General features: G+C 36.6%; 1 protein-coding gene across 4 annotated transcripts in view; it reads right to left on the reverse strand.

The window, feature by feature from the left end:
• Positions 1-305: 305 nt before the first annotated feature.
• RUNDC3B (RUN domain containing 3B) overlaps positions 306-21,465 on the reverse strand; it is a gene marked incomplete at its 5' end in the record, with an annotated part of 155,298 nt that continues 134,138 nt past the window's right edge. For all 4 annotated transcript variants that reach the window (XM_082661583.1, XM_082661582.1, XM_082661580.1 and 1 more), the window contains 2 exons: positions 306-2,736; positions 18,544-18,662. In XM_082661583.1, the coding sequence (XP_082517709.1) occupies positions 2,591-2,736; positions 18,544-18,662 (265 nt within the window). In that variant the 3' untranslated portion in view covers positions 306-2,590. The remainder of the gene's footprint in view (positions 2,737-18,543; positions 18,663-21,465) is intronic.

Genomic DNA, 21,465 nt, shown 5'->3' on the forward strand with positions numbered 1-21,465 from the left:
CATAATAAAATCAGAACACTGCCAAAACCACTACTGTACTGTACCACTTCAAAAGATGTTGTCAGCTTTAAAGCATATCATGTCATTTAAAAAAAAAATAAAACGTATTTAATTTGATACAAAATGAGGATTTCTCCGAAACCATTTTCATATTAGTATTTTAGGTGTTGATATACACTTACCACATTTGTTGAAACGAAAGTTCACTGTACATCTTGAATAAAGTAACTTTTTGTCAAGGAAAAAAATAAGACTGCTACTGCATGGTACAAAATGTTTAATATACATGCAACAAGTGTCGTACATCAAGGCAACAAAATACACATGGAAATAGTAGCATATAGTTCAGCATTCTATTTAGGGGAGGGTGTGTGAACAAGAAACACTACCACCTAAAATTAAAGATTGAGACATACCTCATGCAAACATTAACAAACTACCTCTATAACTAGTGTGAAATGAACTGTGTAGAAACCTGAAGTCACATTAGCAGATGAATTTTATACCAAGAGCTCCAAGAAAGGAGAAAAAGTCATTATCCTCAGATGTCATGTTTAAATCTGCATTTAGCAGCATGTTAAGATGCACAAGTTATTATACACATTAGGCAAATCTGAAAAACTTGATCAATTATGGAACCTTGTGTTTCTATATTATAAAAATGTATGGAAAAAATTTAACAATGATTTTTTTTTTAATTACTGAAGGATACTAAATGACATTTGAGAGTGGACCATGAATGAAAGCATTTAAACATTCTGATAGCTGTTAGGAAAGCAGCAATAGTGCTTAAGGCTAGCCTAAAATTTTTGAAGTTCCCCTCCTTAACCATTCTCATTCCCTCCTCCCAAGGTTTCCACTGTCCTCATTTAAACCTTCCTTCTGTTCCCCCAGGCTGATTACAAATTGCTTTAGATACCTCTCACTCACAATAATGTGTACAGAATTAAGAAGAAAGGTACCATTTCTCAATATTTGCATTACTGCAAGTACTAAAGCCTCAAGCTAAAGGAATAAAGCTCTGAATATGTTCTGGTACATCTAAGATAATTTATTTTAAGGGATTTCAGGGCTTCTTTGTCCCTGAAATGACCCTGTTTGAATGGTCTTACATATAAGACTAGCCTTGTTACTATTTATTATCTTAAATTCCAAATGATGAGCATAAAGCTCTAAATATTTCAGAGAACCACCACACTCCCACATTTCTAATACAAAGAATGACTGTAACAAGTGCTTCTTGTCTCCTCTCAATCAAATATTTTAGGAGGAACATTCTATATGTCAAAGTTACTAAGTTTGAATGTAGTGTTTTGTTAACAAATAAAAATGGCATATGAAGTCCCCAATAAGTACTGTAGTAGCCTCTTCATGTAAACAATGTATAAAAACTTCTTTGGCACAGCTGATCATGTTTTCCTCATATTACTTACTACAGAAAATATACTTCATACATTTTCTCTTTCAACATGGTGGAATTTTTAGGGACAAATGAACAGTTCCAAAATTTGCAAAAATTTAAAAGATGGCTCATGGCTTTTTAAAAAAAAATAATTTTTTACCTGTAGAAGTGGAGTAACTTTTAACATTAACATCAATTTTAAAATGAGATTATGGTATGATTAATGACGGAAGCTGTAAAGCATGTATGACACAATTCATTCTTGCATACGAGGCAGAAAAACAGCACTGGATGTCAGACACATTGTTAAGTATGGTGATTAGCCTACTGATCCTTAACTTTAAAAGCTTCTCAGATCCTTAAATGAACTTGAACTCTTTCCTGATAAAATACTTTTTCAAAATCTGTTCTACATTTTTAAATGTTTCCAGTTTATGAGACATAAATTTGATCAATTTTGAAATTGATAAACTTTTAAGAAAATCTTGGAAAAACAAAAACAAGAAATGTATTCACTTTACCTTAATGGTCTAAAATACTGTAAAACACTTTCCCTGTGACCCTAACAACTTTAGTAACTGCCTAACGACACATCCTACAAAATTTATAAAATGTTAAGTGGAATGTTAGGTTGATGCCAAATGATAAAGAAAAACTGAATAAGCCACTGTGAAACTGCAGCTAAGAACCTTTCTCTTCACTTTAAAGACAAGGCATTTCAATATCAGAACTTGGGAAGAAATTCATGAAAAATGAAGTAACTCATTCTTAGAAAATTTAATCACTGAATAAAAGAGCAAAAGAAAATACTTAGCTTAAGTCTCTAGAATAAAACCTTGAACTCGGTCTCTGGCAATTATGACACGTTTAAATATATGAAAATCAGCTCAATAATAAATGTGTACAATTTGCCATGGATGATTAGAGGATCTCTGAAAGTTTTTTTTAAGCCTATTCATTTTTAAACTTCCTCAGTGACAAATATAGGAATTTTAAAATGAAAAGTGGCAGAGTCATTTTGTTTTCACTTAGAAGTTTACATGGAGTGGACTGAATTCTCTAATATAAGCGACAGAATTCCAGACATGTGCCAGAGCAATATAAAATTCCAGATGTTTTCCCAGCAGTCAAACTTACATAAATAGAACATTTGCAACATAAAAACTTTTGGCTTTTACATAAAATTTTTCAGGATGGAGTTAGACCTGGACTTGTCATCTCTGTTGTAGGACTTGCAAGGTAGTCATTAGATTTTAGGCTTGTTAGAGATTTGTAACTTGCCACTGATGTTAGAGACCCACAGAGACCAAGTAATGAGGGAGTATCTTCTTTACCTGAAAATTAGGATAAAATAACAAATATTTAATTTCCCTTGAAGCATAATACCAAAAAGATCCTAAAGCCATTAAAATCTTACATACTCTACAAAACAGTACAAACATCTAACTATAAAATCAAACACCTATATGTTAACATGTTTGATCTTTCAGTAGTTTCAGTGGTACCCTTATAAAACATTACAGAGGGAATATTTGTGCTTCTTGTAAAAGTTCTAGATATGGAAGTTTGAGATGTTTTGGAACAAGAAAGTTTACCTTGTTTTGGAGAATATGATCATATTCAATTAGTAAAGAATAACAAAAAATTAAAGTAACAATACCAGTGCTCAGGCCACAGGAATACCAGGAAATCCGTATGTAGGTAACATAATACAGCAGAAGCAGAATTGCTTCAATTCAGTTGGAGGGCTTGATCTGGGAAGTTTTTATTCACTGAATAAATGTTTATTCAGCACCTACTCTGCATCAGGAGTATTGTTACACAGTGCTGGACTTCAGTAGGCCCAAGAAGGAGGAATAGCAGATCTGTTTCCGCAGCCGGGGAAAACAAGTTCTTTCCAGAGCTGAGTAAGTTTCAACCCACAGTGTGCAAGTACCAGCGATAAGTGGCTGGTCTGAGGCTGTGAAAGGCTAATAAGGTCTTTGAAAACTAGCGGTTTTCCAAAGAAGATGGAAAGCTTAGGTTTTACTCACGTGGTTATAGAAGTATAAACTGAACCAGATATCAGATGTTTCTGAATATTACACATTGTTTCAAACAGTCCCTCTGCACTGTTCTCATAGTTGTCGTATTAATGCTTTAACCCACTTTGTCATACTGTATGATAACTGTGGGGCTCTCTCCTTTATTAAACTATAGACTCTGAGAAAGGACATGGAATTTGTTGTGTTCGTTATTATATTCCCAGTGCTAGCACACAGTAGACACTCATTAAATAATTATGTAATTAATGATAATTCAGTAAGAACTGCACTGGGACACGAACGAACTCCTGTGTTCTTTACAGCTATGTGCCCTGGGGAAAGGCATCTTCTCTGAGCCTATTCTTTCCTTTGTAAAATGAGAACAGGTACCAAAAGATGACAACGTTAACTTCATAGTTTTGCTGACTAAAAAATACAGGAAAATACAACGGGTTAGGAAAAGATATAGAAGAGTAATTGTCACATTCAGGTTTCAAATGTTTTATCATCTTATGTCAGGATCAAAAGATACAGATGTTTCAAGAACCCTTTTAATGTCTAAGTTTAGAGACCTATTTCAGGCCAAAATGAGCTCTAGAGTTCCTGCTAAATGCTCCAGGAACTCAACTGCTTTGGATAGTCTCTCCCAAATTTCTAATTCATTACTGACCTGTAATGTTTTAAAGAGATTTACTACTAATTACATATACATATGTATGTATATATAACTATTTTCTTTATTGTAAATATATATGTCACGTACAATTTACCATTTCTGTCATTTTAAGTGTACAATTCAATGGCATTAATTACGTTCATGGTATTGTGCAACCATCACCAACCGCTATTTCCAAAAATTTTCATCAGCCCAAACAAAAAATCCCTGCCCTCTTTAAACAGTAACTCTACATTCTCCCCTTCCCCTCAGTCTCGGGAAACCTCTAATCTACTTTCTGTCTGTGAATTTGCTCATCCTAGATTTATTCTTATAAGTGGAATCATAACAGCATTTGCCCTTTTGTGTCTGGCTTATTTCACTCAGCATAATGTTTTTTAAGGTTCATCCGTGTTGTATGTATCAGAACTTCATCCCTTTTCTATGGCTGAGTAATATTCCATTGTATGTACATACTACATTTTGCTTCTCCATTCACCTGTATGGACATTTGGGTTGCTTCCACCTTTTGACTACTGGAAATAATGCTGATGTAAACACTGGCACACAAGTATCTGTTTGAATCCTGTTTTCAGTTCTTTGAGAGTATATACTTAGGTTACACATATTTCTCAAATATAAAGATTATAACACAGTAATTGCAAAAGACTAAACCTAAATGTCTAACATAGTTACACAGTGGAGTAATATGCAGCTGTAGAAGAGAACGAGAAAGATCTCTACTGCTGTGTCGTGATTTCCAGAATGTACTATTTAGTGGAAAAAGAAAAGTGCGAAATAGTGCATAGTATGTTACCTTTTATCTTAAAAAGGAATATGAATTTATTTAAATTTGCATATGTTTTAAAGATCAATAGAAAGATAATTTAAAAATAAAAATGGTTACTTACAAAAGTAGAAGTGAACAGAGTTGAGGTGAAGTTTAAACATAGTACTTTGACTCTGGGATATATTCTCAAGATAAAATAATTAAAAACAAATCTTAAGCTATTTTAACTTACCCTATTTTAGTAATATAGATACTATTAGCTTGAAATTAAAACATATAATAGAAAAAAGCAAATAAGTCATTATGTTTCTATAAATTAGGAGCCAATATTTTATCATAAGATATAAAAATACAAAATCAAGTACATGGAAACCTGGACTCTTATGTGTGAATTACAAAATAAGATAAATTTAAGGTACATTTTTCTTTAAAAAAAATTCCTAACTGTCTAGTGAAGAGGGTTAGAAACAATGACCAATTCAGTCACAACAGGCACCCCTACGGCCCAGATTATGTTCTCTAACATCATTTTCTAGTGTAAGGAAACAGGACTTCTTGGAGAAATAGCTGATCCTGGGTATGGGCATGAAATATACCGAAGTAACTCAGATCATCTTGTTTCACACAGAGCAAGGAAGCTGTGACAGACTACCAGGATGTCAAAAGGACATAGGGGCCATCTTTTTCATAAGGGTCTCTCAGTGTCCAAAAAGCACAGTGACCTCCTGATGAGACATACTGAAAAAGGTCCATTATTCATGTTGTATTCTTGCCAAATATGTTTAACCTGAATATGATAGCAATGAACAATCAGAGAAATCTAAATTGTCAGGCATTTAACAAAACAACTGGCTTGGGTGCCTAAAATATATAAATGTCAAGTGAGAGAAAAAGAAAAGTTGGGGATTGCTCTGCTAGATGAAAGGACACCAAAGAGATTGAAAACTAAATGCATTGTGGGATCCTTGATTGGACTGGACCTAAAAAAAAAAAAGCTAGGATATTACTGGAAAAGTGGAGAAATCATAACATTCAATACTTATCAGGTAATATTGTACTAAGGTTAAATTTCCTAGGGCTTCCCTGGTGGCGCAGCGGTTGAGAATCTGCCTGCTAATGCAGGGGACATGGGTTCGAGCCCTGGTCTGGGAGGATCCCACATGCCGCGGAGCAGCTGGGCCCGTGAGCCACAACTACTGAGCCTGCGCGTCTGGAGCCTGTGCTCCACAACAAGAGAGGCTGCGATAGTGAGAGGCCCGCGCACCACGATGAAGAGTGGCCCTCGCTTGCCACAACTAGAGAAAGCCCTCGCACAGAAACGAAGACCCAGCACAGCAAAAATAAAAATAAATAAATTTTAAAAAGGCAAAAAAAAAAAAAAATTTCCTGAGGTCATAATGGTGTGGCTTTGTAAGAAAACATCCTTATCCCTAGGAGATACATGCTGATGTATTTAAAGTGTCATGGTCTCTGCAATTTACTTTCAGATGGTTGAGCAAAACAGAAAACACAGATACACGAGTAAACGGAGAGAGCATGTGCCCACACGGGCAAGATAAAGCAGTGTGGTAACATGTTAACGACTGGCAAATCTAGGTAAAGCATATATAGGTGTTCATTCTCCTTTTCTTTCACTTTTTCTGTAGGTTTGAAATTACCCAAAACAAAAAGTTGGAGTGGGGAAAGAAGGCAAGGTACATGAAGTCCTCAGCTATGCCTTAAGGAAATAAACCATACAGCAGAGCTGAGTGGCATAGCAAGGAAAGCATGGGGAGATCTACAGATGCCAGCCTTCCAAGACCGACAGCTGACCTCTGAAAATACGGATGCTATGGAGCCTTCAGGGTAGTGTGGTGCCCTCAAGGAACCCCAAAAGAAGCTTCATTCCAACACTTCATTTAAAAATAAAAAATTTTAAAAAGGTGCATAAGGATCCAAAATGGTTATGTTCATTGTGACTGCAGCTATGCAACTACGCTTATAAAAGGAAATAAGCAAAACTGTATTAAGGTAGAGGATGACAGGTGATTATTCCAAAATGTTCTTCAATATTGTTGCAATGTCAACAGCAGCTAATGTATGTGTATATATATATGCATAGACCTAAATGCATGTAAAATTACTACAGTCGATTAAAAATAACAAGCATGTTAAAATGTGAGTTAATAGTGATATTTTAAAAGCAATTTACTGATATGGGGAGGAAAGAACTTGTCAGGGTCAATGAAACTTTCTAGCCCAGACGGCTGGGAGAGTGGTAGTTCCTAGCAGAAATAAGTTAGTCATCAGGAGCAGAAAATGGATGTTTGTTTTATACCAAGAAAGATCAGTCTTGTTTTAAATGTCTTGATATGGAGTCTGGACTATACAAGTCTTCAGATGGTAATAATACAAACATCATTAAATGAGAAGTCATTCATTCAGCCCAATTTACTGGGTATTCTTTATGTGTCCTCTATCCCGAAGTGATCAAACCCACTTCCTGCCCATAGGGAACTTAGTATATGATAGAAATAAATACAAACAGAAAATTATAATCAAATGCAGTAAGTGTAAGAATAATAAGTAAAGGGTATTATGGAAGCTCAAAGGACAAGTGTCCAAACCAAATCAGAAGGTATGGGTTGGGGGGTAATTTGGGAAGTTTCAGGGAAAAAGTGACCATTAAACTGAACCCTAGTGGACGTTCATGCCCAAGGAGGCAAAAATCAGACGAGGCTCTGCAGAGGGACAACATGAACAAAGGCAGAGAGGGAAGAAGCAGCACCCAAGGTACAGGGAGCTACAAGCAAGAAATGAGACTAGAAGAATAGACAAAGGCCACAGGAGACTTGAGAGGTGATGTTACGGAGCCTGGAAAGGATCTTGTTGTAATCATAACAATACATCTGTGTTGTGACTTGAAATCAAGTCTTCAAATTCAGAGACTACATTCTTCATCGTACTCTTAGACGGAAGTGAGCCACTGAAGACTTTTACATAAGGGAATTACATGCTTAGTTTGTATTTTAAATACGTGAGGACTCTGTGAAACATGACTTTGAGGGAAATAAAATGGATATAGTGAAACCAGTAAGAAGGCTATGGCAGCTACCTGAACCATGTTAGCAGTAGAAGGGACACAGAATGGAACACGTGCAGAGATCTTCAGAAAGTTAAACTGGTAGGAGTTGGTGAAGGCAAAACGTAGGTGGGAGGAGCCATGAACGATTCAGTAGATTATGAGAAGTGATAAGTGAATGGTGAGATCATCAACATTATAATAAGGAAGAGAAGTCTGGAGTAGGGAGGAAAGGGGTCAGTGAAGAAATGAAGAGGAGGTAAATACATATCCTAATTTTAAGGAACGCCTAAAGAGATTACTTAGCCACTATCATACACCCATAAATATAGAGAAAATGTTACATTAAACTGTTGTGCAAGGACGACGTCACCTTTTTTGAGATCAACAGTCAAGAAAATGGGTGGTCATAATTTTATGCAATAGAATTTCCAAATATTAGAACCAATGTGTGTTGTGGTTGTAGCTAGCCAAGAGGGAGCTTTGACATAGTTGTTTTTGCATGAACGTACATGAACTTGGTCACAGGTATTCGTACTGATATCACTTTGAGTTAGTTGTGTTTGTATGTCGTTTAAAATGCCTTCAAAAACATTGTAGTATAATTTGCCCTTAAAATTAAGAGTTTGTTCAAAGAAAAGCATGAAAACAAACAGACAGCAGGATATAAGTTTCATATCAGTAAAACAAATACTCATTACAGGAATCAGTGCAATTCATAATTTCTTGTAAAACAGCATAAAAGTGCTTGTGAAAAAAAGAAATCTGTAATAAAGAGAAAAACCAGGGAAGTTGATGAAGCTTCGTGACATATGCAAAGGAACTGCTTATTCACATGCCAGGCATGTAACTGAAGGCAGAAGAAACCCCTCAGAACAGATAAAAAATTTTGAAGCATAGGCAACTGATGTGACTGATTCATGAATCATGCAGGATTTCTGTTAAAATGTCAAACATCAGTTTATCATGGAATTCCTATGGTCTTTGAAGAGACACTGTTTAACTTTCAGAAGCATCTGATCTAACTGAGGAAGAAAATGAAACTAAGGCAAACAGGAAAGTGTCTGCATTAAAAATGTGCAGGATACGTGTTGATAATTTGAAAGAAAATCCCTACAGCAGTGGAGTACTATTTTAGGAAATGGTTCACTGTTGGAACAGAGGATGATACTGTGAGGAAAGACATAGCTACTGACAATTTTGATTAAGAAATGGTTCAGAATAGATGGGCTCTGAACATGAAGAAGTTCTTGACAACTCAATTCACTTTTATTCTCCCTTCTACAGCTACAGAGGAGTGAAATTAATTTTTAAAACCTATGCTTAAAGTCTAAAAGAAGCAATGATCAGAAAATAAAATCAAGAAACATTTCCATTTACAATAGCACCTAAAAGAATAAAATACTTAGGAATATATTTAACCAGAAGTATGCAAGAGCTGTACACTGATAACTACAAAATAGTGTTGAAAAAAACTCGAGGTCAAAATAAATGGAAAAACATCCCTTATTTCTGTGGACTGGAAGACAATATTGTTAAGATGGCAATGTTTCCCAAATTGATCTACAAATTTAATGTAATCCCCGTCAAAATTCTAACTGCCTTTTTTTCAGAAATGACAAGTTGATTCTCAAATCATATGGAAAGGCAAAGGACCCCAAATACCTGAAACAACCTTGGAAAAGAACAAAGTTGTAGGACTCACATGTCCTGATTTCAAAACTTACTACAAAGCTACAGTAATTAGGACAGTGTGGTATGGAGCAAGGTTAATGTGGCACTGTCACAGACACACAGACCAAGAGAATAGAAATGAAAATCCAGAAATAAACCCATACATGTAGGGGTAATGGATTTCAACAAGAGTTCTAGGACCATTCAGTGAGAGAAAGAATAGTCTTTTCAACAAATGGTCCAGGGACAACTCAATATCCACATGCAAAAGAATGAAATTGGAACCTCAGTTCACACCATATACAAAAAATTAACTCAAAATGGATCACAGGCCTAAATGTAAGGTCTAAAACCATAAAACTCTTAAAAGGAAACATGTATAATAAACCTGTATGACCTTGGATTGGGCAACAGTTTCTTAGATGTGACACCAAAAGCACAAGCAACCAAAAGAAAAACTAGATAAACAGGGCTTCGTCAAAACTTACAACTTTGTGAGTCAAAGAACACTAGCAAGAAAGTGAAAACACATGCCTCAGAATGGGAGAAAAATATTTGCAATTCGTGTATCTGATAAAGGTCTACCATCCAGAATATACACAAAGAACTATCACAACTCAACAATAAAAAGACAAACAACGCAATCTTCAAATGGTCAAAGGATCTGAGCAGACATTTCTCTGAAGGTGATATACAAATGGCCAATAAGCCCATGAAAAGATGTTCAACATTATTATTCACTAGGGCAATGCAAATCAAAACCATGGAATTCCACTTCACACCTACTAGGATGGCTATATTAAAAGACAGACAATAATAAGTGTTGCTGTGGGTACAGAGAAACAAACCCTAATTGCTGGTGGGATTATAAAATGGTACATATCATCACTTCAAAAAATAGTTTGGCAGTTCCTCAAAAGGTTAAACATATGATCCAGCCAATTTGGTTCCTAGTTATATACCCAAGAGAAATAAAACTACAGTTCACACAAAAACTTGTACATGAATGTTCACAGCAGCAGTATTCATAAAAGCCCAAAAGTGGAAACAATCCAAATGTCCAGCCGATGAATGGACAAACTGTGGTATATCCATGCAATGGAATGTTATCTGGCCATAAAAGGGAATGAAGCACTGATAAATGCTGCAACATGGAAGAACTGTGAAAATACTATGCTAAGCCATAGAAGCCAGACCAAAAAAAAGCGCTACACGTTGTATGATTTCATTTTATGAAATGTCCAGAATAGACAAATCCAAAGAGACAGAAAGTAGATTAGTAGTTACCCAAAGGGAGGGGGAGGGAGGAACTGGGACTGAACGCTAATAGGTACAACAGGGTTTCTTTACTGGCAATGTTCTGGAATTAGACAGTGGTGAGGGATACACAACACTGTGAATATGTTAAACACCACTGAACTGTACACTTTAAACTGGTGAATTTTATTTTATAAAATGGTGAATTTTATGTTATGAGAATTATAATAAAACAGTTCTTTAAAAGTCTAAAAGATCTTTTAAGATAAACAAAAGTGCTACAGGATAAGGAGACAATGTGTTATAGTTTAACTGTTGGCATATTCCTTCCTCCCCACCCCCCCTTCTTCTTCTTTTTTTTTTTTTTTGGTGGTACATAAAATGAGTATATCTTAAAACCTAAGGCATCTGATTAGATTTGATGAAATATGGTATCTGCTAGTAGTTTCTAGCGTAATACCTGTCACATAAGAAAGGCTTAATACATGCTTCTTGAGAAAAATGACAACTTCTCACCCTTCCTATCAACAATTATGGTGCATTTTAACTTATGACATTTTTTGAAATTCTTTTAATAATCAGTAGGAATATAGAATTGCTTTTTGTTTTATACCTTTTTTACTATACCATTCATTAAAATATAGCCTTGAGGAATGTAAGGTACTATATAAAGGCATAAAAGGTTTTTCTACTTGAACCAAGTTTTAGAGTACAAGGATAAATCTCTTTTTTTCAAGTAGTAAGTATCAAATCTCTATTTCTTAAGACTTTTCAAACGAAGATGTTAATAACACTTTTAACTAAAAATGCATAAAATATGTAAAAGTAACAATCATTTACAGTTCTAGCATTAAATTAACCACTTCGAATACATCTGATGTATTTGACTTCGTGTTTGTTTTCAGAAGGGAAAACACATCTATTATGTTTGTAAAAATGACATGTTCATTATAAAAATTTAATCAGTGCAGCAAAGCACAAAAGAAATTTTAATGAACTTACCATCCAGCTTACATTCAAACAGAAAAGTAGGTATACATAACTTTTAATTTAAAAGTTTCATTTTATTTTTACTGGAATGCAATATAAGAAAAGGCTAGGAAAAGAAATGCTGAACTTCCAATAAAATTTTTTTCCTCAAGAGTTAATATTTTTTGAAAGAGTAACCTATGTTGCGAGAGCATGAAAAAATGTATAGTTTTACCCATCAAGTTTGAGTGTATCAATTTTATAATTATCTATTGAACTCTGAAAACTCAACAGTTAAAAAAAGAGTAATTCAATTAGAGAACAGGTTAAAGACACGAAGAGTTATTTCACCAGACGACACAGATAAGCACGTGAAAAGATGAAGAACATAATCTGACATCAGGGAAATGCAAATTAAAACCATGGTGAGATATTACTGCATACCTATCACAATGGTTAAAATAAAAAATTGTGGGCTTCCCTGGTGGCGCAGTGGTTGAGAGTCCGCCTGCCGATGCAGGGGACGCGGGTTCGTGCCCCGGTCTGGGAAGGTCCCACATACTGCAGAGCAGCTCGGCCTGTAAGCCATGGCCACTGAGCCTGCGCGTCCGGAGCCTGTGCTCCGCAATGGGAGAGGCCACAGCAGTGAGAGGCCCGCGTACCGCTAAATAAATAAATAAATAAATAAATAAATAAATAAAAAATTGTGACAACACCTAAAGATGGCAAGGATGTGGAGAAACTGGATCACTCATATATTGCTGGTGGGAATGCAAAATGGTACAGTCACTCTGAAAAATATTTTGGCAGGTTCTTAAAAACCTAAACATGCAACTACCACACAACCTAGCAACGGTACTCCTAAGGTATTTATCCCAGAGAAATGAAGACTTAAGTTCACACAAAAACCTATAAACAAATGTTCATAGCAGCCTAGTCCCTTTGGGCTGCTATAACAGAAATATCATAAATCGGGTGGCTTATAAACAATAGAAATTTATCTCTCACGGTTCTGGAGACTGGGAGATCCAAGATCAAGGTGCCTGCAGATTCACTGTCCGGTGATAGTCCATTTCCTGGTTCACAGACAGCAGTCTTCTCACTGTGTCCTAACATGACTGAAGGGGTAAAGGAGCTCTCTGCGGCCTCTTTTTAAGGGCACTAATCCCATTCATGATGCCTCCACCCTCATACCTAATCACCACCCGAAGCCCACATTCTAATACTATCAGACTAGAGATTTGATTTCAACATATGAATCTAGGGGGACACAGACATTCAGCCAATAGTTGCAGCTTCACAGCCCTCAAACGTAAACCAACCCAAATGTTCCTCAGTGACTGGTTCAGAAACAAAACAAAAATGATATAGTTCATCCATACCATGGAATATTCTTAGCAATAAAAAAGGAATGAATATACACATAACAACTTGGAAAGATCTCAGGGGAATTATGCTGAGTAAAAAAATCCAATCCAAACAGTCCATATACTATCTGACTTATTCAGCACTCTTCGTGATTTCATTATATAATATTCTTCATAATTTCATGACAGAATTACAGTAATAGGAAACAGATTAGTGCTTGCCATGGGTTAGGGAAGGGGCAGAGATAGGGCAAGGCTGGGAAGGAGGTGGGTATGGTTATAAAAAGGCAGCCCAAGGGATCCTTGTAGTGATGGAACTGTCCATGTCTTGACTATGGTGGGGTATACATGGACCTACACATGTGGTAAAACTACACAGAACTAAAAACATACACACTACTGAGTACATGTAAATCTGTGTGAAATCAGTGGATTGTACTGTCAGTTCCATGGATGTGATACTGTTCTACAGTTTTGTAAGATGTTGCCCCTGAGGCAAACTGGGTGAAGGGTACATGGATCTCCCTGTATTATTTATTAAAACTGCATGTGAATCTATAATTATCTCAAAATAAAAAGTTAAATTTTAAAAAGGAGGTAGCTAGAAAAATTCCTTAAAGTGATAATCGCGGAAAAGTACAGAATGTGAACGAATACTAAGTGGGCAGAATAACCTTGTGCATACACAGTTGTACTACTTAAGTATATATCTTCAAGGTAAATTTCTAGAGGACTTCCCTGGTGGTGCAGTGGTTAAGAATCCACCTGCCAATGCAGGGGACACAGGTTCGATCCCTGGTCGGGGAAGATCTCACATGCCTCGGAGCAACTAAGCCCATGCACCCTAACTACTGAGCCCACGCACCACAACTACTGAAGCCTGTGTGCCCAGAGCCCATGCTCCACAGCAAGAGAAGCCACTGTAATGAGAAGCCCAAGCACCGCAACGAAGAGTAGCCCCCGCTCAATGCAACTAGAGAAAGCCCACAACAGCAACGAAGACCCAACGCAGCCAAAAAAAAAGTGGTGAGAGTGGGCATCCTTGCCTTGTTCCTGATCTTAGAGGAAATGCTTTCAGCTTTTCACCCTGAGTATGATGTTAGCTGCAGGTTTGTCATATATGGCCTTTATTATGTTGAGGTATGTTACCACTATGCCTGCTTTCTGGAGAGTTTTTGTTAGAAATGGATGTCGAATTTTATAAAAAAATTCTTCTGTATCTATTATCATATGGTTTTTATTCTTCATTTTGTTAACGTGGTGTATCATACTGATTGATTTGTGGATACTGAAAAATCCTTGCATTCCTGGGATAAATCCAACTTGACCATGGTATATGATCCTTTTAATGGATTGTTGGATTTGGTTTGCTAGTATTTTGTTGAGGATTTTTGCAACTATGGTCAACAGGGATATGGACCTGTAATTTTCTTTTTTTGTGATATCTTTGTCTGGTTTTGGTAGCAGGATGATGCTGGCCTCATAGAGTAAGTTCAAAAGTGTTCCTTCCGGGGCTTCCCCAGTGGCGCAGCGGTTGAGAGTCCGCCTGCCGATGCAGGGGACACGGGTTCCAGCCTTGGTCTGGGAAGATCCCACATACCGCGGAGCAACTAGGCCCGTGGGCCACAGCTACTGAGCCTGCGCGTCTGGAGCCTGTGCTCCGCAACAAGAGAGGCCGCGCCAGTGAGAGGCCTGCGCACCGCGATGAAGAGTGGCCCCCGCTCGCCGCAACTGGAGAGAGCCCTCGCACAGAAACGAGGACCCTACACAGCCAAAAATAAATAAATAAATAAAATTAAAAAAAAAAAAAAAAAAAAGTGTTCCTTCCTCTGCAGTTTTCTGGAATGGTTTCAGAAGGATACGTGTTAACTCTTCTCTAAATGTTTGGTACAACTCACCTGTGAATCCATCTGGTCCTGGACTTTTGTTTGTTGGGAGTTTTTAAATTACTGAGTCAATTTCATTACTGGTAATTCATCTATTTCCTATTTCTGCCTGGTTCAGTCTTGGCAGACGGTGCATTTAGGAATTTGTCCATCTTTTCTTGGTCATCCCTTCTACTGGCACACAGTTGTTCACAGTAATCTATCATGATCCTTCGTATTTCTGTGATGTCAGTTGTCACTTCTTTTTCAGTTCTGATTTTTACTGATTTGGGCCTCTTCCTTTTTTTCTTGATGAGTCTGGCTGAAGGTTTATCAGTGTTGTTTACCTTTTTGAAGAACCAGCTTGAATTCTTAAAGCCAGTACTTTATATATATATATATATATATATATATATATATATATATGTATATATACTTTATTTTTTAGGGTAGTTAGGTTCACAAAGAAACTGAGCATGAAGGTACAGAGAGTATTCATATACCTCTTACTCCCACACATGCATAGTCTCCCCTGTTATTAACACCCCCACTAGAGTGTACATTTGTTACAATGGATGAACCTACATGAACACAAAATTATCACCCAGAGTCCCTATTAGGGTTCACTCTTAACGTTGTATATTCTGTGAGCTGTACAAATGTGCAATGACATGTGTCCCCCATTTTAGTATCATACAGAGCCATTTCATGGCCCTAAAACTTCTGTATGTTCCACCCATTCATCCCTCCCTCCTCCTCCATACCTTTGTTTATTCTAAACAAATTTTATTATTTTTGGCCATGACAGGCGGCATGCAGGATCTTAGCTCCCCGACCAAGGATTGAACCTGTGCCCCCTGCAGTGGAAGCGCGGAGTCTAAACCAATGGACTGCCAGGGAAGTCCCACATTTGTTTTTATAGTATAAAAGTATTCATTATTAATCTTGTCTTATTGATATTAAAATGCATATAATTAGAAATTAGATTAAAATCCTAAATAAATGTATTTTTATATGAAAAGTCATCACAAAGAAATCCACTCACAGTATGGATTAGTTTTTTTAAACATACATATTCTAAATAATGACAATCAGTTTACTCTTTCCCATTTATATTAGTGCCACTAAGACACTCTAATATGCTATTTTTATTTTCCACATCATCAAAAAAAAGATTTATCTGTAGTCAATATACACTATTTACTAAGCTCGTAAAACAGATTAAGGTCCTTTGAGAACATTTCAACAACCATCTTAAAGGAAGCAGAATTCATCTTATCACAATTTTCCCATTGCCTGAGACTTCTGGTTAATTGAATTTTTACTTTATACTACCTGTAACTTGTTCCTCATATTCTATGACAGTTATTCATTATATACTTATTCCATCAACAAATATTTAACGGTTGTCTGTTATGTGTCAGACTCTAATAATATGCTGGCGAAAATATGGATAAGATACCCTACCCTCATGAAGCTTCTATTTTAGTGGGGAGTTATAGACAAGACTCATAATATAATGTATGGCAATATGGTAAGGTGCCTGGGATGGGGTGGGCATGGACATGGGTGGTTAATTAAGGTGTGGCGGCCAATGAAAACTACTTTAGGGCTGCCCTGGTGGCGCGGTGGTTGAGAGTCCACCTGCCGATGCAGGGGACACGGGTTCGTGCCCCGGTCCAGGAAGATCCCACATGCCGTGGAGCGGCTGGGCCCGTGAGCCATGGCCGCTGAGCCTGCGCGTCCGGAGCCTGTGCTCCGCAACGGGAGAGGCCACAACAGTGAGACGCCTGTGTACCACAAAAACAAAAACAAAAACAACCCAACTACTTTAAAGAGCTGATATTTGTACAGAGACCTGATAAAGAAGTTATCATGCAAAGACCTTAAGAAAGTAGTTTCAGGGCAGTGGGAAAAGCAAGTGTAAAGATAGCTGAGGCAGAAACCAGCTTGGAAGAACAGTTTGGAGGTCAGTTTGCTGTGGTGTAGAGAACAAACAAAAGAATGGTATGATATGAGGCAGAAGCTGGTAAGGACAAGATTATGAAGGAAGCCATCCAAGATAAGCAGTTTGGATTTTATTCTGATTGTCACTGAGCGCGACTGGAGAATTTTAAGGGGGGCGTATAGTAGATTCTGATTTATGTTTTCAAAGATCACTGTTCACCACATGGAGAATGACTTGTGAGGAGGCAGAAAGGAGAGACGAAAGCAGTCCATCCAAGAGGCTTGACCCAGGTGGCCCAGACTAGAGTTGTAGTAATGGAGATGATGAATCAATGTATACAGCACGTGTTGTATGGGAAGCTGACAGGACTTGCTAATGAACTGACTTGCAGTTATAAGGCGAAAGAGCAGTGTCTAAGATAATGTCTACGGTGGTCATTTATTGCAATGGAGAAGACAAGAGAAGAAAGGAGGCATAGAGGAATACAGGTTCCTCTGAGGTAAGGAACTGTCTGTCTTTCCCTAGCCCTCACACACACCAGCAGGTGTGGAACTGGGAAGAAGGAGAGGTAAAATATGTGAGCATGAGATCATATCAGCGCCAGGTGTCCAATCCAAAGTGCTAGAGTAACAGATCTAGCCTATACTGGGGGAGAGGGGGGGACGGGAAGAAAAGATTTTGAACCAGCTATTTTACTGAAGTTTAAAAATTAATAGACTGGGGCTTCCCTGGTGGCGCGGTGGTTGACAGTCCGCCTGCTGATGCAGGGGACACGGGCTCGTGCCCTGGTCCGGGAAGATCCCACATGCCGCGGAGTGGCTGGGCCCGTGAGCCATGACCACTGAGCCTGCATGTCCGGAGCCTGTGCTCCGCAATGGGAGAGGCCACAACAGTGAGAGGCCCACGTACCAAAAAAAAAAAAGAATAGACTGTGTCTTAGAAACTGAAATGTGATCATATAGTTGAAAGTGGCCTGAAAACTTATGAAATTGGATCAATATGTTGTTCAGGAAGATGCAACCCACTGGAAAGAGGGGTGGTTAGAACACAGCTGAAAGCAGTAACAGGAAAGAAAACTCTTTTATGTTTATTCCCCAAGTTTTTCAGAATACTCAGAAAATGAAGTACCAAAAGTGACTCAAGAATGAGCAAATCATCAGTTGAATCAAAAGCTGCTGAGAAGTTTAAAAGGATGAAGACAGAGGACCGATGTCAGCACTACTGCAGTGGTTGATCACCTTGATAAAAGTCATTTTAATAAGTGGTAGAGACACAAAAGCCAAACCGGAGTGGGTAAAAAAGAATACAGGAAATGAGGAAATAAAGGTAACAATTACAGAATATCTATCGAGAAGGTTAGCTATAAACACATGAGAAAAAAACAAGAGCAGACTATTTTTAATCATAATGGCAGCTTAATTCCTAGCATGCTTCACAGAAATGTCACTATTATTCTTTAGCAATCCTCTGCAACCAAAATATGTATAGTTCAGGAAAAAGCAATTTTTAAATAGATTTTTTTTTTTCTTACCTTCACTGATTAAATTTAATGTGTCTCGTTTTCCATCTCCTTGTGACTGACCTGGATCCAGTGAAGTCTGAGAAAGGCTAACTTCAGCTGATAACTGGTCAAGACTTTGACAACTTTTTCTGTAAAACAAGGGTGAGATACTACTTTACCTTCTTCTCACAATAAAGAATTTCTAGAGATATTCTTTAATGGTTTTCTCCAACTTATTGAGTTTCTGGTTAATTTCTCCCCAATTTCTCCCCTAAACTGTCTTTATCATGGCAGCAATAGAATTTCCATTATCCTTTTCCCTCCACCCTCTCTGGAGGTCTGTTTAATCCACTAAAAAAAGTAAAAGAAAAATAACTTGTCAAACAAATTTAATTCCTTACACCAATTTTTGATGATCAAGTTAGCTAAGAAATAGGGACTTCTGGTCATTATTAATTGTCAAAGGTGCAGAAAATCTTACATCTCTCCTAATACAGAAACAAAACTGACATAACTTAGTGATGATTGTGTATCTCCTAAGCACAGTGCCTTGATACCGTTACAGATGGTTATTACATAAAAATAATAACAAATTACTGTTATCAATTCCTGTAACTGAGAAGTTTAAAAAATGTTGGGTAGTAAAATACCTGCTTGTGTTAATACACCATCAAGATAATTAACCTCCTTCCATCATCTATTTATAACTGTGAGCTCATTTTCTAGTAAACAAATTCACTAGAAATAAATTATAATAGATGAAAAAATTCAGCTATAAATGGAAAGTTAATAAATATTTATGTTTAAATGTTAATGAATGTTTATGTGCAAATGTTTAAACCTTCCTCATATTTGTTTTGTCAACATAAAACCAACTCAAGAGATATATGCAGCTTTCATGTTACTGACATTTCAAGTACGTGAACAAAATTCATTTTTATTTCTAAATATAAATGATCCAGGAAAGGGAATATGTTTTTCAGGTTCAATATTTATTTCCCAAGGTAACCAAACCCTATCTAATTTCCTAGAAATGTTATATAGTCTATGATAATGTTATAGAAAACATATATCTATTACATAGCTACTCTCTATTCATACACATAAGAGTAGACTTACAAATTTATCAGGTGTATGTATATTAAGGGGGATATATACAGCAGGCATCTATTTGTTTTCTCCTCTAAGAAATGAGGTGAAGGATGAGGTGATGGAATAGCCTTCCCAGCCTACAATGCGAGCAGCATTCTCACGTTATAACATCATTTTTTAAATGGTGAGAGTATAAAAGTTCTTAATTATAATTTTAAGTAGCAGGAAAGTCTACTGTAGGAAACTTCTGATAATTATAATAGATGACACATATATAAGCTATACAACATGTAACAAAAAAATGATACCCGATATTTATATAGCACTTACCAAACGCTAGGCACTGTTCTACATATATTATATACATTAACTTATTTAATCCTCACGACTACCAGAAGAGGTTGGAATTATTATTATCCCCACTTTACAGCAGAAGAAACTGGGGCACAAGAGATGAGATTTGAACTTGGTAGCCTAGTTCTAATTCTATCCCCTTAACTACTATGCTATCTCCTCTCTAGTGTAAGAAGAAAAGATGTCTTCCTATTTTATTAGAAACCCTTCTTAAAGAATAGCCTTGTTTGCTGAGATAGACCATGTAAATTATACTGTATTTAATCAAATCACTGAAAATTTCACTTGATTTCCAGTAAAATCTTATTTCTTTAGCTATAGCAGAAATCAGGAACAGAGGAATTGAATAAAGGAAGTTATTTATAAATAAGTTTCTTTTCCAAATTATTTTTCTGGGCCTAATAGGTAGAGGACTTGCTTTTAAAAATGAAGGGCTTAAGATGAGTTTCTGACACTGATATTTCACTATAGGAAACTTAATATTATTAAATTTAAAAAATTATGCGTAGAAGTATTTACAAACAACAAAACACCCAGAAGCAAAAAAGACTCTGGCGAGTAAGGACTGAGAACTTGACAGCACACATTTACAGACTCTCAAGGGAGGAAAGCATGTGAAAGCATCCTATGGTAATGGCAACACAAAATGAGCTTTCTGTGTGACCTACTGAAGTACCTTTTAGAATACCACACTTCTAAGCCCAAAGTGATTTAGGGACCTTTCTACCCTTCAGTGAATAAACTCTGAGTTTATTGGCTTTATTTACTTAACCAAATGTCAATGAATATAAAAATAAAATTTGGTAGACAATGATGTTCTGAAGCAAAAATAAAAATTCCAAGCCAAAACTAAGCACATTATTCATAAGATATTAAGAATAGTACCATACAATATCTTCCTTGCATGAAACTATTTCCCACCACCTGGTAGGAATCTAGTTCAGCTGCTTTCAGTAATGACAAAGAATGGCTTTGGTTTCCTCATTTTTTACCATATTTCCAATGCGACCGGCAGCTCCATCTCATAAATGTTTTGTCATGGAGCAAACTATCTGTCTATGGGAGTTCTGTCTTTAAAAGGTCATCACTAAGTCCTATCTTAGAATTCTAGACTCACTTTGAACACATTGAAAGATTTAATTGTAACCCACCAGATACGTCAAACCAGTTAACGGTCTGTTCCTATTTCTCAGGGTATAATTTCTTCTTTTTTTAATGTGTTGCTGGGGGTTGATACATTTTTAAAAAATTTTATTTTATTTATTTTTTTATACAGCAGGTTCTTATTAGTTACCTATTTTATACATATTAGTGTATACATGTCAATCCCAATCTCCCAGTTCATCCCACCACCACCACCAGCCCCCTTACCCGCCTTGGTGTCCATACGTTTGTTCTCTACATCTACGTCTCTGTTTCTCACAGAGTATAATTTTTTTAAACGGCAGGAGTTTAATCAAAATAAGAACCCAAGATAGTAAGAGTCATGCATTATGACTATATAAA

This window comes from Grampus griseus, assembly GCF_964374135.1.
Source record: "Grampus griseus genome assembly, chromosome: 9".
NCBI classification, from domain to species: Eukaryota; Metazoa; Chordata; class Mammalia; order Artiodactyla; family Delphinidae; genus Grampus; species Grampus griseus.